Here is a 27,246-nt window from a genome sequence, read left to right on the forward strand (position 1 = left end):
TTATTTATTCGGGTGCGCGCGGGTACCCGAAAGTTTCCGGAACCAAGCGTGACCCAAATTTTCGGGTACCAGGTCATCCTTACTTATTTGTAGTCAACGTTAGATTATTCATACCTCCTTGAAAGTCGACTTACAGTGATCAAATTATTAGAGCCACGGTATGAAAAATGGGTTTTTCGTGTTTTTGGAGAAATAGAGCCACAATTTTATTAATATACAAAAGAATACTTTATAAAAATAAACAAATACATTTAAATGTTTTCTCAATTCTTTCCGACATACTTTCGATGCATTTTAAGCAATTTATTTTGATTGCTTTATTCCTGGCCAATACTTCTATCAAACGTTCAATCAATTCACATTTATTACTAATAATAAATATTTCCACAAATTTTCGATGGAGTTGAGGTCCGCAAAAACTCACTTTTTTAAACTGTGTATCATAATTTTACAAGTATCAATGCATCATAAAAAAATAACAAAAACTGTGTTCACCACTTTGACTGGCACGCATTGAAAATTCCATCAAGTGTTACCTACTTTTGTCTTCACAAATCTTATGTACATCATCTTTAAAATATTTCATTATATTTTTATCCACAATTTCAAGTATCTAATACAAGTATTTCGAATTAAATAAGTCAAAGAATTTCTAATAGTATGAGTAATAAATTCCTATTGAAATTCAAGCGTCACCCATATATGAGTGACGTGGGGCTCAAAGTGTTAACTAGGTTTTCATTTAAGAATTAATAATATTTATGTAAAATCATCAATTTATACGAGTGGCTCTAATAATTTGATCAGTCACTGTAATAACAATGAAGAGCCATCAATTTTCTTTCAAATCAAAGTTCTATTTATAAATTGAAAAATCTAAGAGAACCAAGGTGTTCCAGTGAAATGTAGGTCTCGAATTCCGGGTTTGAAATTCGAACGATCCCCCTGATCGAAAAACGCTCCAATAACCGTCAGGAAGGATTAAAGTGGCCAAACTAGGGTTGAAACATTTGTACCACCTGTAAGAACGTGATCGGGAGGAGATCAGTCAGGTTGGATTCGGTATTTCTTTCGGAACCGTTGTCCCTCGACGAGTCTGCCAGGGAGCAGACAGTTGTGAAAAATTAATTTCCCCCGGAGCAGCCGATCGAGGGTGAAAACAACCGTGCCGTAGTTTTTCGCGATCTGCTCCCACTGACCCAGATGCTTCGCCATCAATTCTTCCGGACCTTCTGGCCGTTCGTCGGACGAACTTTCCGAGTTCCGATATCACCGTGAACCCGCGACCGATCTCTTGTCACGAACAGATTGCAAACTTTTACCGGCAATCCCGGTTACACCCCGATTTTTCCTTTAATTTTCCACGTTTCACCTCCGAGTTCCAACTATCGACGCGTTCTAAATCTAACGCGAAATCAGATTTATACGTAACGATGCTTTCGAAAGATCGCGTTTAAATATACAGGAAGATTGTTTGTTTATTTCTGTAACAGTTCAATTTTACCCACAGTCAATATCGGTGATTTTAGACTGCTCTGATTTCGGGTCACCTCCGAGTACATACATTTTTATTAGTATTTAAATAAATAAATAAACCAATTAAAATTCCACATAAAATTAATCTTATCTTTCGAAAAAATCTGTACACTCGTGATCAAATCAGAGTTCCCTAAGGAAAATAGGGAATTCTCGGAGTCTTAAATAGAAAAATAGAGATCGAAGGTTAATTTAAAAAAAAAAAGAGGGAAGAAATATTAGAATCGGACCAGCCTACTGACAGAGGAAAATATTAGAGTTGGAATGGTTTCATTGGTCCCACCTTGCCGGTCGGTTAGCCAAGATTCCACGGTGGCATTTCGCCCGGCTCGTTAGTCATGGTAGTTAGTCATGCTACACGGATCTCGGTCTGAAGAACGAAGAAGAGGAAGATGAAAAAGAGGGTGGCTGGGGTGGAGCGGCGGTAAGGCCGGATCGCGCGAGAAACAGGCGCACCAGCTTCTCCCTGTCCGTTTCCTCTTCCCTTCTTCGTCGCTGCATCCCTCTTTTTCCGGTTTAGCGTCCGGGCATCCTCGATGCGCTCGAGAGGCACGCCCCATCGACGGCTATTTTTGTATGTACATAGAGAAAAGAAAAAACGAGAGAAAAGAAAAAAAAAAATGAAAAAGAAAAAGCGCGCAATGTCGAATGCGCATCACGTTCCTCGTGCGCGTAAACGTCCGTCTTTAGTGTCCGTTGTGTTTTGGTGTTTGTCATCCCTGTCTCTCTGTCTACGATAATGTCTCCGCCGGTTTCATAACAACGATACGAGAATACAATGACGATCTTCAGATTCGTAAATCGAATATCCGCGTAGTCTGTCACCACAGTGCAACGAAATTCCGAATTTCCGTAAAATGGTACTTTGTTGAGGAGCTCATCCTTGGAAGATTATTATTCAAAATTATAACTGTGGGTGTAGCAGTGATAGAAATCATGTATGGTCAGACATCCCTTAACACGTTGAATGTCACAGTGAAAATGGCCATTTGTTATAGGATGTATTTAAGCTCTAATTATTAAGAATAGAAATAGTTAATTTTAAAATTTCAAATTTTAAGCTTTCTATTTACCATTTTACTATCATTTTAAAATAATGTTTTTCTATTGCTTTCTTTTAATTATTCAGGCACGTGTCACTTCTGGTGTCGGTCACCGGTGACCCCCATGGCGTTCAACGAGATTATTATTCAAAATTATAACTGTCGCTGTGGCAGTGAAAGAAATCATCTATGGTCAGACTTCCCTTAATACGTTTAACGCCACAGTGAAAATGGCCATTTGTTACAGGACGTATTTAAGCTCTTTCTATTTACCATTTTACATTATGTGTGCCATAACAGTATTACTTAAAATAATGTTTTTCTATTGTTTTCTTTTAATTATTCAGGAACGTGTAATGGCCCATGGCTCAACGTGTTGACAGCCTCAGCTAACTGCAGTAGACGTATAATAACACATACTGATACTTCTCCTATTTAATTAATTATCAATTAATTTCATTGTCTTTTTTACACTCTAAATCATTCGAAATACTGAATTTCATTGCTCTTGTGACAAACTATGTAGACACGCGTAGCGTTTAGTACGACGTCGTGGCTCGATCCGTTCGAGTGTCGGGCTCGAGTTCCGCTCGAGTTCTCGTCGATGCTAATGTCTCTGATAAAGAGTACCGATAGCACGGTGATACCTCGTGCTTGAGAAAAGTTCCTCGCTGACAATTCCTCGTAATAGTATCTGAAATTTATATGAAAGCAATCGAAAGCAATCGAAAGCAATCGCGCTCGGTTCTCCTTGTAATTCCCGAACGAGAAAAAACAAGAAACTGCTATGCGCAAGTTTGAAAAAGTTTCCTAGTATTGTAGTTTACCGTTGATAAGTTGCCTTTGGAAAAGTCTGCAATTCAGATTTGCAATGCAGACGATATGCTGGCGAATTTCAAACAGAACCGAGCCAAGTTTCATTGTGAAATCAAAGCAATGTAATTTTACAAAACTTTGCATTAGTCGATTGTTTTCATTTCTTGATAATTTTTCTAATCATAAAAAAAAACACGAATGGGAGTTAGACTAAGCCTAATTTATTACGTTAATCCTTAAATACCATTAGAATAATTTATCAGAATTATAAGAATCTATTAATTAACGGATTACCGAATTTTAGAGGCGCTTTCTCAATCACCAGGACACCCGTGCTAACTCATCCACGTGCTCGTGTATCTGACCTTTAACCAACTTAGTACTCTAGTAGATTAATTAAGACTAGAATTAAGACAATATCGCGAATAATACCTTGTTTTCACATTTTTCAATATTACCGATTGTACCATTCGTAAAGGGCTACTATGCGCACCTTAATTTACCTTACGTATTTTGCGTGCGTTTATGAAACCGGCTTGCAAACGGATCCACTATGTTTCAACTGTTGAATACCTTATCTTCGCCCTTATCTGATTGTTTCCTGTACGTTCTCCTGATTGTATAGCGATTTAAAATCAAAACGAAAGATCAAATGTAACCTTGTTTCGTCGTGAACGTATCACCTGTACAATTCCATTGTCAATTTGTCCTGTAAATAGTTTCGCGTGTTCTTTATGTACAGTCGCTCTCGCTTCGCCTTGTTATTTCTTCTTCTTTATTTTATTTTGTCTTATTTTTAAATAGAGATAGAAGTTGAGGTTACCCGTTGGCGATCTCGTTGATTGGCGAAATTCCGTGAAGTCGCAGAAGCATGGAATTGGCAATGTTCGAGAGAACGAAATAGATTACTATAGCGTATTTTTTCTTTTTTTTTTTTCTAATTTTTTCCTATCTCAGAACGGAGAGGATAAGACACGCGGCCCGGATAGGATCCGTGTCATTTGTACGATGTTCGGTATAATATAAAGGTACATTGCACACGTGCAATTGCATTCGTATTTTCTACAATGTATCGCGATCGTGTTTAGATCTTTTCGATTTTCAAACGTATGACCAAAAGGGTTCGATGAAATTTTTCAGCTATAAGAAACGAAGGACCCTTGTCTTGTACCCCATCGTTTCGAAACTCCGCTCGAAGTTTCGTCGAATGGGTTATAGCAGGATAAGATGGTCAAAAGTGCCCTTGAAACCGATTTTATTGAGTTATGCACCATTTAATAGCTTATAAAAAAAAAAAGTTTCAACCCTGTATCTCAACCGGGAGGGTAGTTAGAGGGTAAAATCGAAAAAACGGTTTTTGCCATATTTTCTCTATTTATTGGTATTCAAAAAATCTGAAAAAATTCACAATCATAAAAAAACATGTCTGGAATATTCTAGAATTTTTTCAGATTTTTTGAATACCAATAAATAGGGAAAATATGGCAAAAACCGTTTTTTCGATTTTACCCTCTAACTACCCTCCCGGTAGTTAAGGATGCACATTTTTATGATTCACAATCATAAAAAAACATGTCTAGAATATTCTAGAATTTTTTCAGATTTTTTGAATACCAATAAATAGAGAAATATAGCAAAAAACGTTTTTTCGATTTCACTCTCTAACTACCCTCCCGGTTGAGGTACAGGGTTCAAACTTTTTTTTATAAACTATTAAATGGTGCATAGCTCAATAAAATCGGTTTCAAGGACACTTTTGACCATCTCATCCTGCTATATCCTTTCGAAGCGGAGATACGAATTTATATTTACCAATAATAATATAAAAAGTAAGAAGTATACGTACTACTATTAGCATAGTAGTATACGTATACATGCATACTCACGGGTACATATGTATGTACGATTTACTTACGTACACGCGAAATATTTTAAGTAATCGTATAGAAATTTCATACATTGCTAATAAAAATGTTTAAGATATCTAATAAAGTTATATTGTATATTCAGTAACACACGCGCTGTTTGTCCGTAGATGAAAGACGTGACGTGCCATTTATTTTATCCTGCTTCGCTAGTGTACGTTGTAGACTGTTTAGCTACCCTCATCCCTGTGTCCTACAAAATCATTTCACTGTGCTCCTTTTGGAACCTTATATGTTTTTGTATTCTCACAAAAAGAGACGTTTTCTTATTTTGATTTTGTAGAAAATGAAGGGGCATCGAGTTACACTCTGCTGAATAAACAAGGGTAGCCCTGGTTTTTATGCACGGTTCAAATGGATTTACTTTAGGGATGAAATTCTATTTAAAAATACCACGTCGGGAGGACCATAAATTCTATCAGCCTTGCCCCTATTGAATATGCACAGGAAGTTCCTAAAGTGTAAGTTTGCCTTTTCTCCTTCATTTAAGTACTATACCGGATGGTCTTTAGTAAGGCGGCCATAAAAACGTCTGAAATATATCGTCCAAGATAGAGGTCTTTAAAATTTACATCTTAACCTTCGTACAAAATGAAGATAAATATATAGAGAGAAAAACAATAAAGTATATTCCGTAAATACATTTATTTGTGCGGTATGTATTAAGAACGGACAAATGTTTGTTTTATACATTTGACGCGTGTGGAATGAGTTGTTATTCAGTATTACTACTGACGATACTCCGATTTAAATAGAAAGAAAAAAGATTGTTAGTTCTGACATTTATTGCGTTATCGTTTCAAATACCAAAATGTTTGTTCGTTAAACGTTGTAACAGTATTGTACATGTTTAACAGGATATTAATCTTTAATTACTGTTAGGATTATACGTTGTTTCCGATTGCATTCAAATAAAAGAAAATGCTAATTCAGCAATTTACATTTCAAAGTTGACAGTCCTAGCTCTCTCATCGTATTAGAGCGAAACATCACAGATATAATTCAAAGTCCACTCTGGCAGCATTGTAAAACTGACTGTTTTGACCCGTTCTTCGAACCCAAGCTCCGTTCTTAAAGTATCCCTCTTTCGCCCACGCGTACATCTGTTCGGTCGTATGCGGACCATAAATTTCCGCAGTTTCGTTTTGCGACCATTTGAATTCCCACATTACTTCGTCCACCTTGTCTACATCTTTTTCAGAGTTTTCTGTTTCTTTAACAGTACCTAGAAAGCAATAGAAAAAGAAGACATTACGTGATACATGTGATTACATACGAATATAATAAAGGTATGAAAGAAATAATTACTTTCAGTTTCATCTAGTTTTGCTTTCTCTTTGACATCAAAGTCATCAGCATACATATCTAATTCTGCTTCCTGTTTCGAAGGATGAGCATGTTTCTCACCCATTTCAACCTGTAAAAATATATCTTTTAATTATCTTATTAATTTATTTTATTTATTTTAGTTTGGCTGAAATGTATTACTTTTTTCCTAATTTGTTCATAACTTTCTTGATATATATCCATATTTCCGGTTCGTGTTAGCAATTCATTCGCCAGTTCTGTTAATTTTGTTATATTGATAGAATTTTCGTCATCTTCAATTGGTTTCTTCTCTTGTTTTCTTTTCCATCTTTCTGCAGTAGTTAATCTCTTCTTTCCTTTGCCTGTAAAACATGGTTATATGGAATACATTCTGTTAAATTAAACTCTATCAATTGAAATACTTACCGAGCCTACATAAAGCCTTGGAAACTGTTTCTCCTGGTTGTAAAAACTCCAATATCTGTTTGTAAATCTGAAGCGGATTAAACATAATATCTGGACCATCGTCATCATCATCGTCATTATCATCATCATCGCTATCGCTATCTGCCAGTCCCTGTTTTTCATTGCTTTCACTTGCCTTCTTTACACTTGGTGTAGCAGTCGGTTTGATCTATCAAGAGTACCCCTTAATAATGTTTTGCATCATCGAGTAAATAAGGCAGGCTTACAGATAATTCTATTTGTTTGCTGTATGAAAACGTATTCTGATATTTCAATATGCAAAAGTTCTCAAGAAAAAGGATATAAATATAAATATGCATCTACTGTTTTTAATTATTTAACATCAGGATAAATCAAAATGACACGATTAGAATATAATCATTCTATCGTTCAGGTTTACAAACCTGCATCCAATCAATGTTATCTAACCAATTATCTCTAATTTCTTTTTCTTTGTTCCAAAGGTAATGGCCCTGTTTATCAAAATGCCCTTCTTCTAATTCTTCTTTCATATTAAATGCCGTAAAGCCAACAGTTGCTTCTGGAGCAGTTGGCCCATCTTCAACACCTGGTTATTAAATTGCAAACATTTAAAATCATGTTACGTACTCATCATATCATCATATTATATATTTTTTACATACCTTCGAATTCATTATCGCTCATTACATTATAATTATCTTCATTAGCATCATCATCTTCTTCGTCTGAGTCCAACGAATTTTTCGCTATTGGTTTATTAATATTACTGTCTTCTATTTGATCAAATTTACGCTTAAACATTGTTCTATGTTTTAAATATCAACACAATGGCAAATAATATCTTCTTCTTATAATATTTTATTGAAACCGTTTGGTTTTCCTTCTGCACGCAATCAAAACAACACAACCCTGTTCAATTAAAATGTAATTTCCTACGAAACAATGCACCTCTGATTAACCAAACACTTTCAGATGTTAATAATTACAAATTGTACATCACGAAATAAAAGAATTTTTAGGAAAACATGTTCAAAATGACCTCATTATGTAAAAAACGTTTCTTTGCGTTTAAAATAAGGTTAGAGTTTGAGCACAGTAAGGGGCGACATTGTCAACACAAGGGAGCGCTTATTTTATACTGTAATGCCGTCTAGTATTAATAAGGAGAACTATAAAATTAATTAGTTTTTACGCTCATTATCGGTGAAATAAGAAAGATCATTTCTGGCATTTACTAAAAATGACGGTACACAGGGGCACGCATAGACATCAAAAGATACGATTTTGACACCCTTCAATTCGGTTTTTTAGAAATTAATTAGATAGATAACTTTATTTCATGCCTTTCGGCTTTTTATCCCTTCCCACTTCCCTATATTCTTATAATAAGTGTTCTATTGTTTCCTGTCCTTGTCCACACATTCTACAGACGTTATCCTCTTTATTTTTCCAGTATCTATTGCCTCTTTCTTCATTGTCACAGCTAAACCTTGCAATCATTGACTGAGTCCTGCCTTTACACTCTGCTTTCAGATAATAAGCTCTAGAAATTAATTAGAATAAGCACAAAACCGTAAAATTATTAAAGTATTTGTTTGATAATCATGTATTTAAAAAGACCGCGTAAAATTAAAATTTTTTTAATTCGATCCTAGCGCCATCTCTACAAAAACGTCTCAAACTACTCAACAGGTTACCAACTGAGATTCTTGAGGAGGGAACACTAGCACCACCTATCAGGAAAGCTCGGAAGCTACTTGCCGACTAGTTTGCGCGGTTTCCCGATAGATGGCGCTAGTGTTCCCGTCTTTAAGAATCTCGGTTGGTAACCTGTTGAGTAGTTTGAGCCATTTTTGCAGAGATGGCGCAAGAATCGAATTTAAAAAATTTTAATTTTAGGCGGTCTTTTTAAATACATGTTTGTCAAACAATTATTTTAATAATTTTACGGCCTTGTGCTTATTCTAAATGATTTATTAAAATAATTATTATAATAATTGTTTAACAAACTTGTTTCACTTCATGTACCTTGGATATTCCTTAAGACTTTAAAAATCAAAAAACAAACTATAAAAGTTGTAGCTTTTGTTATTGCATATATAACATTCAATAACTGTTTGATTTTTAATAAATTATAAAAACAATATATATAATAATCGAACTTCAGTGCGCATGCAGCGTACTATACTATAATAAACCGTAGCCATAGATGTAACTTGACATCAGCTGATTTTTGTATACATAATGTCACCATCCAACTTACGTCTATTGATTATTAAAAACCACAACATATCGGTAAGATATATAAATAAAAAATAAATAAATACAAGTCTATTTTAATACATCAAATAATAAAAGTATATCTTACATTATACTGTCACGTTAATGATGATTATATACGTTGTTAATTGTGTTGATAACAGATTTACTTAACTGCGTATCTCGTAAAATATAATTAAACAAAATGTATGAAAAAGCATATAATCGTACATGTAAGGTTTATCTTATTTCGTCGTTATTAGAAAAATAGTAAGTATGTACATGATGCAACATATTAGAGTCAGTTATTTCTTTTAATAACATGAATGAAAGACATCGTTAAATGATTAAAAGTTTTAATTGCCCATATCTTAGCTGCATAACAATCTGCTTAATGTTACAAATATGTATCTTAATGTAAACAGTTAAAAGGTAACTGTTTATGAATATCATTTAAAGTTGTATCCTTTTTTTCAATACCTGTCTACAAATATATGTGTGTTGTAAAAGTTGAAAATGTACTGTAAATACATAAAACAACTACTAGAAAGTACAATACAAAATAATATTGCTGTATAATAGGTTATTAATACAAATCTTTCAAGCAGGCCAAGTTATTTTGAGCATACCTTGAAGGTTGATTGCCAACCTCAGAAATTCAGAATCTACTTCTTCAGTTTTATATATGAAAACAATTTTGATTAAACTTGTTTAAAAATGGACCCAGATTCTGCAGAAATGGTGAACGAAATCAAAAACAAGGTAATATTGCATTGGAACTGTAGAGGTCTGATAGAGTTCCCTGATGCGATAAGGATCTATGGGAGCCACATTCAAGAAATATATTTGAAATGGAATAAACTCACTACATTACCTCCATGGATTATAGAACTCTTTAATGTTACAAATATATATCTATATGGAAACATGATCAAAGAAATTCCTTCAGAACTATGCCAAATGAATCAGTTAACAGTCCTTGATTTAAGCTCTAATAAATTGGAAAAACTACCTTCCTGTATAGGATGTTTAATTAACTTGAAATCTCTATTATTAAATGAAAATTGCATAGATAGATTACCAACTGGTAAGTTCATAAGAATTATATTCACCCTTACATTTAAATTGATTCTTGATATTGTTTTTGTAGAAATGAACAAAATGCATAACTTGGAAATTTTATCTATCGCTGGTAATAAATTTGTTGTATTGCCAGAATGGATAGGTTCCTTGCCTAAGTTAAAAGAATTAAATGCAGACAATAATCACTTGAAGGAACTACCTAATAGACTTACCTTATCACCAAAACTATCAGTAATTTCTGTATGTTCTAACAGGTCATTATATCAGATATATACAATTTATGACTTTAATTGATATTACCGATTACTTCTAATTGACAAAGAATAATTTTTATATAGGCTAAGGTATTTACCATTAAACGGATTTGTATCATCTCCTTGCATTAGATTCGATGCAAATGTCTGCTTGAATTATTTGTCATATCCGCTTCTTTATCAATTAACTTCTCAAGTTCAAGACTCATTTATGTATGACCAACGAACTGTTTTAGGATATGGGTAAGTTTATGTTTGAAGGTAGGATAGGGATTAAAATTAAAGAAGGATTCATTTTAATTTCTCATAAGATAAAGTTTATTACTGTATTTATAAACATATATATATATAATCACAGATGCTTTAAAACATATTGTGGAAGCAATGTATTACATACAAATATAAAATTGAACATAAAAATAAATACTATAACTGGGAGGGATACCAATTTTATGATTGAATTACCACGCCAACTTTTAAAAGTTAACAATCTGTACGAAAATACAGTTGTTTCTCTGTGGGAATTGGCTTTGAGAAAAATTTATACTGAAAGGTAGCTACCATTCCTTTTTATAGCGTAACGGTTTTGATAATTGTATAATATTGTTAGTCACTTAGATATCACGAAATTTTAGGTATAAACATACGCTTAACATATCTACATCACCTATAAATATAAATGTTCAGTATGAACCAGTTGCCATAAGTAATTGTTATCAACTTGATTTTCCAATGTATTCGATAAATTATGGTTTTTATAACTTGCTAATAAACGGACCAACTAGTATTTGTGTTAACTCTCCATGCCAGCAACCAATCTTTACAGAAGCTTGGGTTATTGTTGGTATAAGTTATTGTACGGAGTCCATAACAACAGTTGCACTATGCTGTTGTAAAAGGTAAGATAAATATTGTCTATGTGTTCGTACATAATATCAAAAATTTATTTCAATTTTACAGATGTGCATCTGAATTTTCTAAACATTCCAATATGACGATTAGTCATAACTGGTATTGTATAAATTAATAATACCTTATTTAGTAAATAATTGTGTAAATAGGAATATAAAAATAAAAGAATTTAATGTTTTCGAATTATGTTAAACTTTGATATTCTTCATAACACTTTGAACATATCTTAGCAAATCTAAGATATTTTAATTTTACATTAACTAAAATCATAGTTTTTGTACAGTAGAAAATTCATTCAAATCATTTTTGTCCATTATTTTTTATAAGGTTCTGCGTTTAAGCAATGAGAAAATCTAAAGCTCTATCACGATCGATGTTACATTTTAAAAGTGCAGCAGATGCTTCTTCTTCCGAGAAACCCAAATCTCGTAGAGTACATAAATTTTCATAATAAGCTTTGGCTTTTTCTTGGTTGTACTCGGTAAGAGCAAGGGCCTTTTCAGCATCCTCCCCAGAAATTCCCGTTTCCTCTAAAGACTGTACAGCCAGCAAATATTCAACAATCTTTTTATTATCCTGACCACCTAAATCGCGTATCGCGCGAGCGGCTCTTGATAACGGAAATCCCATATCACTTAAATGACGAGCTAATTTTTTATCTTCCTCTGTTAAGTCCAGTAGTAAATTTACAAAAACTTGATTTTTTATTACGGGCTCTTTATGCTTTAACGTTTCCTGAGAACTAGTATCAGGGCCTTCAAGATTTGGCCATGGTTTCCAATCCTGTCACATATATAATCAATTTAAAATTTAAATTAGGAGAACTTTATTTCAAAGAACATAGAATGTTATTACCTCCACAGCTGGTCTTTCTAAATCTTTTTGAAGTTCTTGCACAATTGTAGATACACTCCGGTGTTTAGCATTTTCTTGTTCGTTTGCTTCTTCCTGACCGTTTATTTCACTTTTAACATTATCATTTTTTTCCTCTATATGAGTTTCTGACTGATTGTTAATAGTTAAGTCATTCAGTATACTTTCTAGTTTTGCTGGTGGTATCCATTGAGATGTAGGCTGTAATACCTAAAAATAAATTCAAAAGGCATGTTAAAACTCCCATCTAGTATCCAGTTATTATAACTATAAGATGTACTACCAAACCTGAGCTAGTTCTTCCATATCATTAATTGTTTTTAATTCCATATTATCGAATGGACTGCTTGTATCATTATCAAAATCAGCAAAATTAAGACCGTTTGTTTTCACATGATCTTGGAAATCGTTAGCTGGTGGTGATAAAGGCTGTGGAGTAAGAATTGTTGCTTTAGGCACTGGTGCATTTACAGGTAAATGATTTGTAGTATCAGGCAATGGTGGTGGCGGAGGAGGTGAAGATTCCTTTTCTTTCTTCCTCTTCTCATCCAATCGTGCATTCTTTGCTACATTATTTGCTTGCCTAATATTACGCCATTCTGTCATCTACAAATGAAATTGAATTAAAAATAATATGCAAATTAATACTCGAACAAGTGTTTAAATATAAATTATACCAATAACCTTTTCAAGTACCGAGCGTTCCAAATTAAAATCGTAAGTTAATTTTGATACGTCCGGTAGTTTGTTATTATACGCAGCTGGTAAACATACTTTCCTTGGAGGTTTGTAAGCCTCTGCAATCTTAACATGAACTCCATCCATGTAAGATGCAAGTAAATCACATTGTGCTGATACCGAAGAACGAGTCATATCTCAGTATTAGGAAACTAATGAACAAAAAGAAATGATCTGTTAAAATTTCAAGTCACTATAATTAATACGTATAAATTTTGTATTCATAACCTCATCTCATTATACATGATTATTTTTATGTAGCTGGATTACATTTCACATTTTATAACACATATATTTAAACATGTATATGAAAATAACATCATTTACTCAAATATTCTTATTTAAGAAATTGATTTACATTTGACAACTCATAATGATTTGAACTTTGGACGTACCGCGCAGCCATATTGAATTTAGTATACACAATCGATATAAAAACAAGTATCTAATTAACAATTTATTAATGAATAGTAATAATTATACAAACTGTGAAGATTTAAATGAAAAGTAGATAACAACGATTAATAATAATTTACCTTTATTAACAATAAATATAAATTATTGTCAACAATAAAATCACAATAAATATGGTTTACAAACTTAGCAACAAGAATATTTTTTACATACTTTCGCGTTTATGTAGTCACAATTTTCACATTCTATTTACTATAATACAGATGTATACCTCACACATATATAGCTTCATATTTAAACTTTTAAATTTATTCTAAACTATATCACAAATACTGTGATTAGTCCTGCTATGTGTAATGTAGTCAATTTTTTGTACATATATTTATAAATTAATTAATTTAGCTAACAAAAGTTTCTTATAAACTTTCATCATATATTGGACACTTTTTTATTTTCACTTTGTGTTTCACTAACAGGCTTAAGAGTATGAGTATTCTCAGCAATTTGTACATTATTAATTATTTTATCCACATGATTTTTCTTAGCCTCCAGTGCTTTCATATGGGCAAGAAATGATGTCCAAATTAAACTGCAAAAACTTACATAAACTACACGATTATGTTCTGGGATCAAAACAAAATTAATTGTTTGTAAAATGGGCCACACACAAACACCAACCTGAAAATAAATTATTATTTGTTTTGTTATCTACGTTTGCAATGATATTTTACATTTGCTATACATCTACCTTATAAGTGGGCCAAAATTTGTGTTTCACTTCTTCAATACATTCTGCAACTGGTTTCATTTCAAGGAGGTTTATACCAAAGAAAAAACAGCACATTGCAGCAGGACCGTATGTAACTTGTTCTACTAAAGCCTACAAAATGAAATAATAAATGTTAATATTCTTTTTTTATGTATTGTAATCATTTCAAATAATTTTAGTATACTTTGGTAATTGCAGACTTCAGATCTGACTTTGGCCAAAAATATGAAGAACATCTTAGCCAACAATATAGTGTTGGTGCCACAAAAAAACCACCATACAAGCTAAATCTCAATGCTTGCATGTAATTTAATTCGTCGTTTCCTATAATTTTTTGTTGTATTAAAGATCCTGTAGGCCATATAATAGTGTATGAGGCCATCCCTCTTACAATAGGATATTTTTGCGTTACCTCGCGAAATTTTACAAAAATAACACGCATCTTTACTATTATCACTGAAATATAAAATAAATTAATTATTAATAAAGGGTAATATTAAAAATGAAAGTGTAATTACAAATAATCAGAGAATTTATTAGTCAGAGTATAAATGAATTAAACAAACTTTATGACTGATTGAAACATCGAAATTAGTGCTATTATATAGAATGGTATTGCATGTACGCGTGTACTATATCATTATATAATTTATATTCGTATTACTTTATTCGGAAACATTTTCTAAGCTTCATCTTTTCTTTCCTCGTGGCACGTGACAAATTGTTTCAGAACGACCGATGCTGCGCGCCAAACAACAGACAGAGAGCGCGCAATCGATGTTTCAGAAATAGAGAAGTTGCTTTTTTTCTATGTATATAAAGATGAAATATGTATACTCAAACCTTTGTCGATAAAAAATTGTCATTGACTTTGATCCTTCTCGAATCGTTGTGCAAATTTAAAAAACGTTGATAAGATATCGTAAATGACAGTTACCAACGCAGAGTAGTATGACACTTTCAAAAAATAATTAATGATTCTTTAATTTTATTTTTACATTTTTTTTATACATCATACCTTTTTTTTGTAAAGAGACGAACTGTCGATTATGTTACCGCGGTTTGTTTGAACGTGACGCGAGGAAACTCGCTGCACCGCGGATATGTAAGAAACAACAGTCACGTAAGGTTGACACATCTGGAAATGATTCACTACTACGGAAACACGCGTATACTGGCAATGGCTGAAGGCGAAACTTATAGACAGCACACGCTAAACTACCACGAGGTGACGAAACTAGTTGATCCATTCTTATCTGACCTTGATAATTTCGCGCATTTCTACGACAGTTTTTTGAGTTCGATATACATATAATGCAAGTAACTAGACATTGTCTTTTCGTCGAGTAGAAAATGACCATGTTGACAGTAGAATGTTACACAAAGAAACCAGACCGTAATATTTAATGTCAGTGAATCGGGAATAAAGTGTAGGTGAATGAATATAATTGGTGTAGGTTATACAGGATGTAAAAAGGTTTGAAACAAAACGTTCATTAATTAAATAATTTTTCTTTTGTAACTGTGCAGCGTATAACAACAGTACTTAAATTCATAAAGTATATTTTCTTGGTATGTTTGCTTCTGTTTCTTTTCTTTATTCAATTTCATTGTATTTAAATAATTATAATATTCACAAACTTAATTAAATGATCTTCACTGTAGCAACAAACATATAACATGTAACATATATAACACGGAAAACATGTTATAAAAAAATTAAAAGTACATACATTATATGTACTTGGATCATTTCCTATAAATTTTTGCGATGTTATATAAATTGTAAAAGATCAAATTCCCACAGTTATACAGGATCTACATTTTATGTTTCAAACAAATTCTGTTCAAACCCATTTATAAAAGATTATATAGTTTAACTAAACGATGCTAATTTTTTTTTATAATACATTACTCATAAAAATATTTGACTTCTTATTAGTCTCTCTATGTGCAATTGTTATAAATAAACAATTCTTTTTTATTTCATTTTGCGTGCATCGAAAGATAATATTTGCAAACAAATTGATTGAAATAAATCGTATACTACAAATTGCAAGAGCCTATTAAAATTTTTAGTCAACAAAATTTACTGTTATAAATATTTCTTCTATAATTCTGTGTTATTTTTCTATTTCTAATAATAAAAAAATACTGTATGTATTCAATGATTATTATCCACATCCATTCTTTAAAATTATATACACAGAACAACCTTTTAGAAATTGTCAATAGATTTTTTGCAATTTTACACATTGTTGGCACAGTCTGAATTGTAAACCACCCAATTGTTTATACTATACAGCTTATTACTCATTTTGCTGTAATATCGAACAAGTCACAAATTCCTTCATTTTCACTGAGGTTGAAGTGATAATCTTTTTCACTGGGTGGTGGACTTAATCTTACTAATGGACCGTAAACTGTAAGGAAAATTAAACGTAAGCGCAACTCTATAGATTTCATTAGTAATACTCATACTTACTGTCAGAATAAAATTGGTCAAGTAACTCTAAGTCTTTTTGAGCAATATCTAAAATTATAACATGTAAGGTTAATAAAATATTATTTATCATATTAACATTCTAAGAATTTGTATTGCATACCTGACGTGCTGACATCACGAAGTACTATTTTTGCTTCTATTAACTCTGCATCATCTTCCTCATCTTCGTCAGATATAACAGGATCAGGTTTACTTGCTCCCTTTGGAGGCCTGAAATTTAATGATTATTTTATAAAATACCAATATTCAACTTTGGTCAATTTATATAATGTGCAGAAAATTTGAGATGTAATTATACTGTATGATCTACTCCAAAAAAATAGATTTTTCCTTGATATCTATTTATCCCCAATTAAAATCAATTACTCTATGCTCTGTGCAGGTCAAAAATATAGTCTTATTATTTTTGATGCGAATAGAGCAAACATCTCTTTTTATTTAAAAACTCAATTTTACCTTCCAACTCTTCTCTTTGGTTTAACATTACTTTCTTCTTTCTTTTCTTCTTCTTCTTTTACTCTTTTTATACCCTTCGTTTCCTCTTGTAATCTCATTTCTAATATTTTATTATCATATGTTTTAGCTAATTCTGGTTGAATCATATATACCTTAATTTCTCCTGAAGTACTTTTCAGAAACATTTCATAATTTATTTCTTTGTCTTCATCTTCAGGAGTCTAATGGTAAAAACATATAATAACATATATTTGAAGTACAATATAAATATAAACTCTTTTAAAAGAATGTAATACCTGCATTACATGTGGTACACTTAATTCTGTATCGGGAGGAGCCTGAATTCCTAATACAAAGTCATCAGGAAAATTTTCTTTAACATCTTCATACGTAATGTATGCATATTTCCTATTAATTAAATCATTTTCTATATTTTTTATACTTTGTTGAATCCATTGGGTATGCATATCTAATAATTGCTCGTGATCTTCTAATTTTCTAATCTCATCTTTTAAATCAGTTAATTTTTCACCAACTTCTTGAGTGTTACATCCTGGGCCTGCCCCTCTAATGATTCATTTAAAATATCACAAAAATAAAATTCATATTATTAAAAGAAATACAAAGATGAATTTTAAGATTTAAATAAACAGTGTAGGAGAGATATAAAAGTTTTTATATACAAGGAAAACATACTTCCATTGGATACTATTTTTGCTTTTCTTTTCTATGAGTCCAATACCTTCCAGAACATTGGTAATGTCATAAATACGTCTTTTTTGTCGTACTTCTAAAATATCGGCAGCCTAAAATATAAAAAAAATTTACTATCATACGTTATCAAAAACAATTAAGTTATCGTCCTATTTTGTAGGTTATGTAGGATTACACGTTGAGATATCAAATTTTATAACATATCAATCATATAACGTCAAATTAAAATAATTTTCAAGATGGAGGTAATCTCTTTAAGAAAATATATCAGCGAAGAATTTGGAATATTGATTTCAGTCATACTTATTTTAAAATTCCCGCAAGCTAGAAATGGCGTGTACGCCCGCGATAACTTAACCTAGCAAGTAGGTTAACTTTTTATATCCGAGCTTTTATGAAAGCACTTACGACTTTTAAATCGAGAACACCGTCCTTCGCTTTCTGCAATAAAGTGACAAAACGAGTCGTTAACAGACCAAGAGATTTTTCAAATCGACTTTGTTGATTATCTGCCATTCTCGAGGTCGTTGTCAAAATTTTCAAAACTCACTATTCCCTTCGAAATTGCCGCAACACCACAGACGCCATCCTATTTAATGCGCAGGAAGTATTTAAATATGAGCGCGTCTCTACTGTCGACGTAACGTTTATAAGTTCTACCGTACTTACAAAAAATTAGTACGTGTTAGTCCATTATTAAGGTAAAATATGAAGGTAAAATAATGTTACAGAAAATAAAATTATATGTTATATATTTTAAAATATAATTTTCATATTTACAAAATACGTAAGGTCATACCGTAGATTTATCTTTTCTTATCAATATTTACATTCCTTAATTTATTAGTGATTTTTATACAAAAATAGTTAATAATAAAACATATCGTAAAAGCTATTAGTTTTATTATTTAACAAAATAAAAGAAAATATGTTTTACCTTAATAGATTTAAAAAAAATGTGTATTTACATTTATTGATGATCAACGCTCTAGCTCACTATGTATTAGAATGTAGATGTTAAATTATATAAAAGTTATATAAGATATGAACAGTAGTAGTCTTTTAAGACTATAATAAATCATTGAGTGCTTCTTTTATGGAAAAATAAATTCATTAGTTGCTGTTGTCCCATCTGGACTAAGACTGGAACTTGCTGAGCTTAAAGTTTCTTCCTTAATTTTCAGATTGGAAGAAGAATCTTTACTTTTATCTTTTTCTTTCTCCTTTTCTTTTTCTTTAACTTTATCTTTATCTTTATCCTTATCTTTTTTCTCTTTATCTTTACCATGTTTATGATCATGTTTATGTTTATGCTTGTGCTTGTGTTTCTTCTTGTCCTTTTTCTTTTTCTTATTCTGAAAAATATGAACATTAATATTTATATACAGGCGCAAATATTGCTGGAAAATAATTTTTATATTCTGAATTACCTTGTTGACAGAATCACTTTTCTGTTTATGTTCGTCTATTTCCTTTTTAAACATTCCTGGTTCAAAACCTACTGGTCCTGCAGTTCCCATAATACCAGGCAATGATGCTGAATTATCGCTGTAATATTCTGATTTCACTTTTCCTTCGCTAACTATGGAATTTGCTCGTTCGTCCTATTTAATATAAAGTTAAAAGAAACTGATATTTTGTACATATAGTTTAATTACAACTTAATAATGTGTATTAATTACCTGCTTTTGCCGTTTCACTTCTGGACCATAATCTACTGAATTCGAGGGGCCAGGAATATCTCTACTGGGAGAAGGTTTCCTTTTATTTGGAACATTTGTACTTTCAATTTCTATTACTGGCGGTTCATGTTTTATATGTAATAAATTTGGTTTCACCTGGAATATAAATCTTCCGTTTTATAATTATTTCAAATAAGACTTTTATAGTTCTAACTTACATCTTGTTCCGGGCTTGGTGGTCCTACTTTTTTTGGTTTAGTAATAGCAGCAAGTTCAGGAATAGGGAGACAAACTGGTCGTTTCGAACCATACAAAGTATAGTATAAATCGACTAAGTCGCATCGTATTTTAGGATCATGGGAAAGCATACCGCTAAAACAGTAAACTTACATTAAATGCTTCTATAAGGAGAATTAAATTACACACCGATTAAAATCAGACATACTTAATTAAATTCCATATACGATCAACGAATTCAGGGCGATCCAAACGATGCTTATGTCCTTTTTCAAACGGTGGATTTTCAACCATAAGTCTCACTAATCTATGTCGAACTCCAGGATGAGGATCCATTTCTATCATATCGAGTAAAAATTCTAAATCTTCCCATTTACCATCCACTCTTGTAAAATCGACTAATGCTTCCAATGCCGCAATTCTAACATCTAAATGAATTATAGTAAGAATTCGAGAATATTTCAGACATCGTTAACACGTATCTCAGATAATATTATAAGTACCGATAAACTGCCCATAGGCCGCATATGCTCTGAAAAGATGAGGGTTACTTGGAAGATGGCCGAATTTTTGTAAAATTCGTATGACCTTTAGGCAAGCAACGCTAACTGTGTATTTGTAACACGGTAACAATTTTTCTAAATTTAAATTTCTAGTAACTTCTTCCAATATAGCTTTAGTGTCAATTGATAATGATTCAGCGGTAATAGAAGTTCTGAAAATAATGTAGAATTATAAATCATCAAACAAAATATCATTTTTTTCTTTTAATGCTTAACATACCCTTGTTGTATACTAATTACAGGTGTAACAGTAGATCCAAGAGCTTCAATCAATGCTGCTCTGTAATAATTATCTGAATATCTATTTTTACTGTTATCATTGTACTTAAATAAATCCATTAAAAAAGCTAAAACTTCTGGTGGACATATACCATGAGCATTACGTAAACCTGCCATTGCTACAGGTATAGTCTGAAATGATAAAACAATGTATACAAAATATGTAACACGAAATAATATTTCCTTTATTTTATGAAGTAGTATTTTAACCTTCTGTAAAAAATAATGCTGGAAATTTGAAAAATTGTTTTGTTTGATTATTCGTCTGCACGAAGCTGATCCAAACAGTTTTCTAAATATGGCTAACATTGCAGGTGGACCGGCCCATGTCGCAACCATTGCATTAGCAACCTGTACAATACATTTATTATTAATAACTTACATACATGTAAATAAGTGAAAATATCTGAAATGTAAGTAACCTTGGTTAAACAGTGTGCAGCTCGTAATCTAACTTTGTAATAGCAATGTTCATTTTCTATGGTATCGGTCAATGCCAACCGTGTAGCAGGTGTTGCATGATTCTGTAAAGCTTCAATAGCTTCTAATTGTGCGGTGACATCTCTTTCGTGTCTTAACTGATATTGCCATTGATAATCGGGTTGTTCAATTTGAACAGCACGCATAAGTGTCATATCAGGATCTAATCTTATCCACAGTACAGGAGAATCACTATAAATGAAATAAAAGTTTATACAATAAATGTATTTTCATATTTAAATATTTTCAAATTAAAACGTGTGAAAAAAACAATATTTACTCCATAGCAGATAGATCCATGTCTACTTCTTCCCCAGTACATAATGGGATCTTTTTCTTTTTGTTTCGACGACTTTTACTATGACACGTTATGTCTGCTTTTGCTACAGTACCTTCAATTTGTAAAGTATGTTTGAAAGTACCATCTAATTCTTGAATATTAACTAGAAGTGGACCAACATATTTTCTAATTCCTCTTTGGTTTGTAGTATCTTGTCGAATTTCTAATTCCACAGTATTTCTGCATAATATATTACAGATTAATTAGTGATCTGGGTTAGATAACATCTTTAAATAATTACCTTTTCCTATTAAATACAAAACTTAAACTAAATTTTGCATGTCCACCTGTTCTGACCCACTGGTCTATAAAAACTGCCATATCTTTACCTGTTACTGTAAAGATTGCTTTTGTAAATACATTTGTACTAATTAACATGTGAGACCATAGTCCAGAATCAATTTTTTGTTGAGCAGCATTAGCTGCAAGTGAAAGCTGTTTATTGAAAACCTAAAAAATAAATAGAAGGCACATATTTACTTTAGTGTATGCGAAAAAGTATAGTAGTAATAAATACCTGTAGGAGTAATTCTTGCCCAATTCGATGTTCTAACATTCTAATCACTAAATGCGCTTTTTTACGAAGTACTTCAATGTACTTTGGGGACATGGTATGTAAATTTCTTATTGGAAAATAAAAACCAGGATCTGGAGCTCTAGGGGTTGGTGCTGGTGTATTTGCTGCAATAGGTAATGGTGCTGGGGGTTGCGAAGGATCTAATATGATGCCTCCAAATTGTTCTTCGTATCTTACAACTTCTTGTAATTCCTAAAATTATGAACAAGATAAGATTTATACAAAATTAAGTAACATGTAAAAACAGGATAAAGTTTTTTTACCGATTGCACCCATTCTCTATATTCATTATTTCCAAAACATTTTTTCGCATATAAACCAGTTAGATATGTCGAAATACCTTTAGGTAACCACGTGTCAGACCAATTTTGCATAGATATAAAACACCCAAAAAATTGTTCTGCCACAGCTTGTGCCATAGCCTTTTTCGTAATATAAACTTGGTCAATAATTGCAGTAGAATGTAATAAATTTGTACTATAAATGAATAAATATTTCATTCGGGTAACTACTTAAACATTTAATACAGATGTTATTCAATAACTTTGCTTACTTTAAGATACTCATAGTAGCATATGCATTTATATCTTCATCTAATTCATCTACAAACACTTGCTTATAGCAAGAATAAGGATATCTATTTGACAGGGTTTCTTCATAAAATTCAAATGCCTCGTGCATATATTTTGCAGAAACCTTGAGGGACGGTAACAATTGTGGCAGACAAAAATGTGTTACTTCATGCATATATGGGTCCACAAATATTTCAAATGGTCTGTAAAATAAAAGAGTGTTCATTTAAATTAATACAAGCACAAGAAACTTTTTTTTGCCCAGTATAAACATAAATGAAGTTATTAATTAGCTTACCCTACTGCAAGTGCAATATTTGGTGAACATGCGGGTGTATTAAGAACATAATGAAACGTTTTTCTGCGCATATCTGGTGTATATACAACTTCTACTAGATCACCACAAGATATAGCTGTCATAGAATCATCAACAGTGAATTCTAATTTCCAAGTGCATGGTTCAGCAAAACTATCAACGCATGGAAACCATAATCTTGAAGAATTTTCATAGCTATACGTGTACATGTGTGCACCTCTCTAAAATAAAATACAATTACATTTTTATGCAGTTAAATTCAATAAATACCTACATATAAAATGAACTTACCTCAGCTAATGTTCCTTCACAATTTGGTACAACAAAGTGTACTCCACCTTGAGGTTGTTCTAAGGAGAATTCAATGCTAATTCTTAAACTTCTACCTTCAGCAACTAGATGTGCTGCATCTGGTGGAATTTGTACTACTAATTCCCCTGCATTATTGTCTGGATCAACCCTCTGTGCAGCTGCTAGGTGCATATTTGAAAAAAATTCTAATGATCTCCTATAAAAGTATAACGTGTTTTATTATATCAGGTTCACGATAACATTATATACCATTTGCATGTAAGTACTTACTGTTTTCCATCTCCTTGGCAAATGTCCAAAAATGGGTCAAAGTATTGAAATGGTGCTTCATAAGTATCATTTAAACATACTCTATAAATTCTACACTGCTTTGCGTTAAGTTTCACAAGCCTTAATGTATCCCTTAATGGAACTATTGTCAATTCTACAAATCCCTATACAAAAAATACACACTCATGAAGGAATTGCTATAAAAGCATTGATTACAGCCAGTTAATTTACTTACAATAATGCTTTTCCTTTGGAAACTTATACCTGTAAGGCTCAGTATTTGATGAGCCGTATAATAAGAAGAATATGTTAATTAATATCTAATATAATTCATGAATATAATAAAAAATTTCAATCTTTCATTATTTAAGGAAACTTGTATTTAGTAACGTTAAGTAACTAAAAATGAAACTACAAAATTTTGTAAACATAACCTTACATGCCAATTTAAAAATGAATATGAATGATAAAATATTAAACTTTTTTACATATCCTTAACAACATGATATAGAAGAAAACTAGTAGAACCAGATAAAATTTTATTTTCAGAACTTCAACTATAAATAATTATCTTTGTTTACATCATAAAGTTCTTGAAAATACTTATAATTTATAAGGTCGGCTATTATCAGCCGTTCTTTCTTTCTTCATCTTTCATTTAGGTGTGTCCACTCTTTTCTTTTAATAATTTACACATAATTTTTTACATAAATTTTATATATATACGTTGTTAACATTTTAATACAAGAAATTACAGCGTTCCTCTGAAATGTACCAAAACAACTTCGAAAGATCAGTCGATAAGTTGTCGAGTAGTTTCAGCCATTTTTGTATAGATGGCGCTAGAATCGAATTTTATAATTAATTTACGGCGGCCTTTTTAAAATACAAGTTTGTCAAACAATTATTTTATAATTAACGTGTGACGACACCAGAGGCTTCATAATAAAGTCTCTATCTGATATCAATGATATATCAAACCAATCTGTTGTTATCGTCAACTTGCATTAGACTGCATTAGACATTTTTTTTATGCAGAAATAGAGCAGATGGCGATCGTTCTCGAGGCACAAATTCAAGATCCCTCGAAAGCGTTGGCATGTCCAGTCCAGTCTTTTTGGATCTCTAGTCACTGATTCATTTTAATTCACGACACCGAAAAATTAATTCTTTTTATGAGTTCAAAAATATTATAAAGGATTATCGATATGACTTCAGCAAAGGTAAATCGCAAAAATAAATAAAAAATCTTACTATAATTGTAACATTATGTTTATCATGATTTCAGATCGAATTTGCAGTTAACATGACTTGTGAAAAATGCGTTGATACTGTTCGTAATAGTTTAAAGGATGTAAAAGGAATTAAAAATATTGATATATCGTTAGAAAAAGGGAATATTGTAGTTGAGACTGACTTACCGTATTCTGTAATTCAAAAAAAAATTGAACAATCTGGAAAGAAGGCTGTTTTAAAGGGATATGGAGGTAATACACAGATTTACTTAATATTACAAAATATGATGATATTCTACTACTTAATTATTGCAGATAATTCGGGTGCTGTTGCAATGTTAGGAGGAAATTCAGGTTATAGCATAGGAAACAAGATAATGGGAGTAGTAAGGTTTGCTCAAACACCTGATGGATGCATTATAGATGGAACAGTTGATGGCTTAACACCTGGTGAACATGGAATACATGTACACGAATGTGGTGATATCTCCAGTGGTTGTGATAAGTAAGTATACGTATATATATACATATTTTTTTTATTTTCTTATTCTGTATTGCATTTTCAGTGTCGGAGAACACTTTAATCCAAACAGTACAGTGCATGGAGGACCTGAGGATAATGAACTTAATAGAGTAAGTATGAAAACTTACATCAATATGGTCAAGGCACAACATCTATTATTATGTATAAAACAGAATATTTTCATTAATTACAGCATGTTGGAGATCTTGGAAATATAGCAGTAGATGAATTAGGTAGAGCTACTTTTAGAAAAGTAGACAAGCTCATAAAAATATCTGATATTATTGGAAGATCTCTAGTTATAACAGAAAAAGCAGATGATTTGGGTAGAACTGATAGTCCAACGTCTAAGATAGATGGAAACAGTGGAAATAGGTAAAGTTTGTAATATATTGTATTTGTAGTAACAATGATTCACAGTATTTACCATTATGAATATTGTTTAGACTGGCTTGCGGTATTATTGCTCGTTCGTCTGGTTTGTTTCAAAATACGAAAAAAATTTGTGCTTGCGACGGACTTACGCTATGGGATGAAAGAGATAAAGCACTCTCACAGAAACAGGAATTGTCCACCAAATCTGAAATAAGTAATGCCTGTACAGTATGCTAATTCTTTTATCAATTATACATATAAGAGTGTAGTTAAATTCATAGAACTTCAGCATTTATGTTTTACATCATATCTTTAAATGTAAATTAAAATTACATACTATTTATTCAATTTTTAACTTTTATTTACATACATCTATTTATAACTATTCTTATTAATAAAAAACATTATTTTCTGATTTTTCAGCAAAATTATAAACACCATCTGGGGATACCTAAAACAAGTTTCATGAAATGAAACACGCAAGTCATTCCAATAAAATACTGTATATATGATACAAAATATCTATGTAATGTAGAAAGGTTTTATATTTTCGTAATGTATATATAAGTATTTATGAGTGATATTCATATATGTTGTATATTTTGTATAATATATGACACGCGTAAGGGTATTAAAGAGCACCGAAATTTTATTTTCTTTATTACATAAAATAATAAATCAATGTTTTTAATTCTAATTCCTTTCACCAAGAGCAGTGGTGATTACAGGCACGATTATCATACTGACTGTGCTCAGTATGTACAAAGTTATGTATTCATATTTGCTATAATTATTTTGACGCGTAGTAAATACAAAAGCTTCCTAAAATATTAATAACTGCGATATGTAAAAATAACATTTATTACAAAAGATACATGCGATACAAATTCTCTTTATATAAATACAAAGTTCGATTTATAAATCCTACGTTATAGAGGGCGCAAGGTTACCAAAATAACAATCCAAAGCGTGAAATTTAAATTTTATCACCATTGATTCTCTATGATACAAATTAAACTTATATATAATCTTCCATTTTATTTAATAATCTTTACTTCATTAATACAAATTTAATTTACAAATTATAAATTGGCATTAAATGTAATTGTACTGTGTAGCATTTTAATAATAATGATAGAAAATGTAATGTTACGAAATTTAGCGGAGACAACAAATGCGTCATCGACCGAAGATTAACATATTTATTTTACTTCTGATTTCCTAATCATTAAATTTTGAAATCGATCGAGAAGCCATTGTACCGTGAATACATAAGTATTCATTGTAATCAAATTTACGGAATAATAGGAGACCTAAATATACGTAGATATCATCGAGCTATTTCAGCATATATGTATGTTGTACAGATTTAGATTAGAATGAAATAAACTTAGATAAGTCACGGGCCTTCCTCATTGTAATTACGCACCTA

The 27,246-nt window shown here is 31.6% G+C and overlaps 7 protein-coding genes across 24 annotated transcripts; 2 read left to right on the forward strand and 5 right to left on the reverse strand.

Moving 5' to 3' along the window:
* Positions 1-5,541: 5,541 nt before the first annotated feature.
* holn1 (CD2 antigen cytoplasmic tail-binding protein 2 homolog holn1) lies at positions 5,542-8,220 on the reverse strand. The gene is made up of 6 exons (XM_034332621.2): positions 7,738-8,220; positions 7,498-7,661; positions 7,055-7,262; positions 6,809-6,990; positions 6,629-6,737; positions 5,542-6,545 (listed from the first exon to the last, which is right to left on the reverse strand). Exons 1-6 carry the CDS (start codon positions 7,874-7,876, stop codon positions 6,310-6,312), a joined length of 1,038 nt encoding a protein of 345 aa, XP_034188512.1. The 5' UTR covers positions 7,877-8,220; the 3' UTR covers positions 5,542-6,309.
* A 996-nt stretch (positions 8,221-9,216) lies between these two features.
* LOC117608122 (uncharacterized) lies at positions 9,217-11,758 on the forward strand. 8 transcript variants are annotated; one of them, XM_076687990.1, is made up of 8 exons: positions 9,248-9,370; positions 9,499-9,604; positions 9,940-10,421; positions 10,485-10,671; positions 10,756-10,914; positions 11,030-11,224; positions 11,307-11,570; positions 11,632-11,758. In XM_076687990.1, exons 3-8 carry the CDS (start codon positions 10,052-10,054, stop codon positions 11,696-11,698), a joined length of 1,242 nt encoding a protein of 413 aa, XP_076544105.1. In that variant the 5' UTR covers positions 9,248-9,370; positions 9,499-9,604; positions 9,940-10,051; the 3' UTR covers positions 11,699-11,758. The 8 variants fall into 8 exon arrangements, with proteins under 8 accessions (XP_034188630.2, XP_076544106.1, XP_076544105.1 ...); XM_076687989.1 differs by having other exon boundaries at positions 9,943-10,421; XM_034332741.2 differs by having other exon boundaries at positions 10,062-10,421.
* LOC117608124 (uncharacterized) lies at positions 11,738-13,608 on the reverse strand. Of its 5 annotated transcripts, none has more exons than XM_034332746.2 (5): positions 13,590-13,608; positions 13,141-13,346; positions 12,745-13,062; positions 12,439-12,666; positions 11,738-12,366 (listed from the first exon to the last, which is right to left on the reverse strand). In XM_034332746.2, exons 2-5 carry the CDS (start codon positions 13,327-13,329, stop codon positions 11,920-11,922), a joined length of 1,182 nt encoding a protein of 393 aa, XP_034188637.1. In that variant the 5' UTR covers positions 13,330-13,346; positions 13,590-13,608; the 3' UTR covers positions 11,738-11,919. The 5 variants fall into 5 exon arrangements, with proteins under 5 accessions (XP_034188637.1, XP_034188636.1, XP_034188639.1 ...); XM_034332745.2 differs by having other exon boundaries at positions 13,553-13,591; XM_034332748.2 differs by lacking the exon at positions 13,590-13,608 and adding an exon at positions 13,553-13,588 and having other exon boundaries at positions 13,231-13,346.
* Positions 13,609-13,758: 150 nt separating this feature from the next.
* Positions 13,759-15,537, reverse strand: LOC117608127 (mpv17-like protein). 4 transcript variants are annotated; one of them, XM_034332756.2, is made up of 4 exons: positions 15,221-15,361; positions 14,562-14,833; positions 14,357-14,488; positions 13,759-14,286 (listed from the first exon to the last, which is right to left on the reverse strand). In XM_034332756.2, the coding sequence occupies exons 2-4, from the start codon at positions 14,817-14,819 to the stop codon at positions 14,038-14,040; spliced, it is 639 nt and encodes a 212-aa protein (XP_034188647.1). In that variant the 5' UTR covers positions 14,820-14,833; positions 15,221-15,361; the 3' UTR covers positions 13,759-14,037. The 4 variants fall into 4 exon arrangements, with proteins under 4 accessions (XP_034188647.1, XP_034188644.1, XP_034188645.1 ...); XM_034332753.2 differs by lacking the exon at positions 15,221-15,361 and adding an exon at positions 15,042-15,198; XM_034332754.2 differs by lacking the exon at positions 15,221-15,361 and adding an exon at positions 14,944-14,965.
* Ccs (copper chaperone for superoxide dismutase) lies at positions 15,472-27,120 on the forward strand. Of its 4 annotated transcripts, none has more exons than XR_004582297.2 (8): positions 15,472-15,605; positions 24,720-24,904; positions 24,970-25,168; positions 25,232-25,421; positions 25,483-25,549; positions 25,633-25,814; positions 25,886-26,132; positions 26,238-27,120. XR_004582297.2 is itself a non-coding variant. In XM_034332751.2 (8 exons), exons 2-8 carry the CDS (start codon positions 24,890-24,892, stop codon positions 26,246-26,248), a joined length of 816 nt encoding a protein of 271 aa, XP_034188642.2. In that variant the 5' UTR covers positions 15,617-15,854; positions 24,720-24,889; the 3' UTR covers positions 26,249-27,120. The 4 variants fall into 4 exon arrangements, 2 of the variants coding, with proteins under 2 accessions (XP_034188642.2, XP_034188643.2); XR_004582296.2 differs by lacking the exon at positions 15,472-15,605 and adding an exon at positions 15,609-15,854; XM_034332751.2 differs by lacking the exon at positions 15,472-15,605 and adding an exon at positions 15,617-15,854 and having other exon boundaries at positions 25,886-26,037.
* On the reverse strand, positions 16,044-18,690 carry LOC117608125 (transcription factor E2F5). The gene is made up of 7 exons (XM_034332749.2): positions 18,462-18,690; positions 18,036-18,145; positions 17,636-17,906; positions 17,340-17,560; positions 16,984-17,093; positions 16,863-16,910; positions 16,044-16,800 (listed from the first exon to the last, which is right to left on the reverse strand). The coding sequence occupies exons 1-7, from the start codon at positions 18,567-18,569 to the stop codon at positions 16,691-16,693; spliced, it is 978 nt and encodes a 325-aa protein (XP_034188640.1). The 5' UTR covers positions 18,570-18,690; the 3' UTR covers positions 16,044-16,690.
* Taf2 (TATA-box binding protein associated factor 2) lies at positions 18,888-24,480 on the reverse strand. Its single transcript, XM_034332729.2, has 19 exons — positions 24,289-24,480; positions 23,917-23,971; positions 23,682-23,845; positions 23,391-23,607; positions 23,082-23,320; positions 22,765-22,986; positions 22,475-22,688; positions 22,152-22,403; positions 21,876-22,084; positions 21,575-21,814; positions 21,237-21,486; positions 21,025-21,165; positions 20,756-20,946; positions 20,476-20,687; positions 20,181-20,400; positions 19,954-20,107; positions 19,736-19,891; positions 19,484-19,657; positions 18,888-19,408 (listed from the first exon to the last, which is right to left on the reverse strand). Exons 1-19 carry the CDS (start codon positions 24,330-24,332, stop codon positions 19,148-19,150), a joined length of 3,615 nt encoding a protein of 1,204 aa, XP_034188620.1. The 5' UTR covers positions 24,333-24,480; the 3' UTR covers positions 18,888-19,147.
* Positions 27,121-27,246: the final 126 nt, after the last annotated feature.

This window comes from Osmia lignaria, chromosome 3 (genome assembly GCF_051020975.1).
Source record: "Osmia lignaria lignaria isolate PbOS001 chromosome 3, iyOsmLign1, whole genome shotgun sequence".
Classification (NCBI taxonomy): domain Eukaryota; kingdom Metazoa; phylum Arthropoda; class Insecta; order Hymenoptera; family Megachilidae; genus Osmia; species Osmia lignaria.

Bases quoted from the DNA above. Each gene is read 5' to 3' on its own strand.
- holn1 (XM_034332621.2), bottom strand. From the start codon at position 7,876: ATGTTTAAGCGTAAATTTGATCAAATAGAAGACAGTAATATTAATAAA. The intron at 7,263-7,497 runs GTTTGTAAACCT...TACTCTTGATAG, and splicing joins ATAACATTGATTGGATGCAG to ATCAAACCGACTGCTACACC. The intron at 6,546-6,628 runs GTAATTATTTCT...ATTGCTTTCTAG, and splicing joins AAAACTAGATGAAACTGAAA to GTACTGTTAAAGAAACAGAA.
- LOC117608122 (XM_076687991.1), top strand. From the start codon at position 10,052: ATGGACCCAGATTCTGCAGAAATGGTGAACGAAATCAAAAACAAGGTA. The intron at 11,225-11,306 runs GTAGCTACCATT...ACGAAATTTTAG, and splicing joins AGAAAAATTTATACTGAAAG to GTATAAACATACGCTTAACA. The intron at 11,571-11,631 runs GTAAGATAAATA...TCAATTTTACAG, and splicing joins GCACTATGCTGTTGTAAAAG to ATGTGCATCTGAATTTTCTA.
- LOC117608124 (XM_034332746.2), bottom strand. From the start codon at position 13,329: ATGACTCGTTCTTCGGTATCAGCACAATGTGATTTACTTGCATCTTAC. The intron at 12,667-12,744 runs GTTTGGTAGTAC...ATTTATTTTTAG, and splicing joins ATATGGAAGAACTAGCTCAG to GTATTACAGCCTACATCTCA. The intron at 12,367-12,438 runs GTAATAACATTC...TATATGTGACAG, and splicing joins TAGAAAGACCAGCTGTGGAG to GATTGGAAACCATGGCCAAA.
- LOC117608127 (XM_034332753.2), bottom strand. The intron at 14,489-14,561 runs GTATACTAAAAT...TTCATTTTGTAG, and splicing joins TGAAGTCTGCAATTACCAAA to GCTTTAGTAGAACAAGTTAC. The intron at 14,287-14,356 runs GTAGATGTATAG...ATTTATTTTCAG, and splicing joins AATTTTGGCCCACTTATAAG to GTTGGTGTTTGTGTGTGGCC.
- LOC117608125 (XM_034332749.2), bottom strand. From the start codon at position 18,569: ATGGCAGATAATCAACAAAGTCGATTTGAAAAATCTCTTGGTCTGTTA. The intron at 18,146-18,461 runs GTAAGTGCTTTC...TTTATATTTTAG, and splicing joins GTGTTCTCGATTTAAAAGTC to GCTGCCGATATTTTAGAAGT. The intron at 17,561-17,635 runs GTATTACATTCT...TTTTACCATTAG, and splicing joins GTGTACCACATGTAATGCAG to ACTCCTGAAGATGAAGACAA.
- Taf2 (XM_034332729.2), bottom strand. From the start codon at position 24,332: ATGAAGAAAGAAAGAACGGCTGATAATAGCCGACCTTATAAATT. The intron at 20,947-21,024 runs GTTAAAATACTA...TTATCATTTCAG, and splicing joins AGCATTATTTTTTACAGAAG to ACTATACCTGTAGCAATGGC. The intron at 20,688-20,755 runs GTATGTTAAGCA...CATTATTTTCAG, and splicing joins GTAATTAGTATACAACAAGG to AACTTCTATTACCGCTGAAT.
- Ccs (XM_034332751.2), top strand. The intron at 25,169-25,231 runs GTAATACACAGA...TAATTATTGCAG, and splicing joins TGTTTTAAAGGGATATGGAG to ATAATTCGGGTGCTGTTGCA. The intron at 25,815-25,885 runs GTAAAGTTTGTA...AATATTGTTTAG, and splicing joins GATGGAAACAGTGGAAATAG to ACTGGCTTGCGGTATTATTG.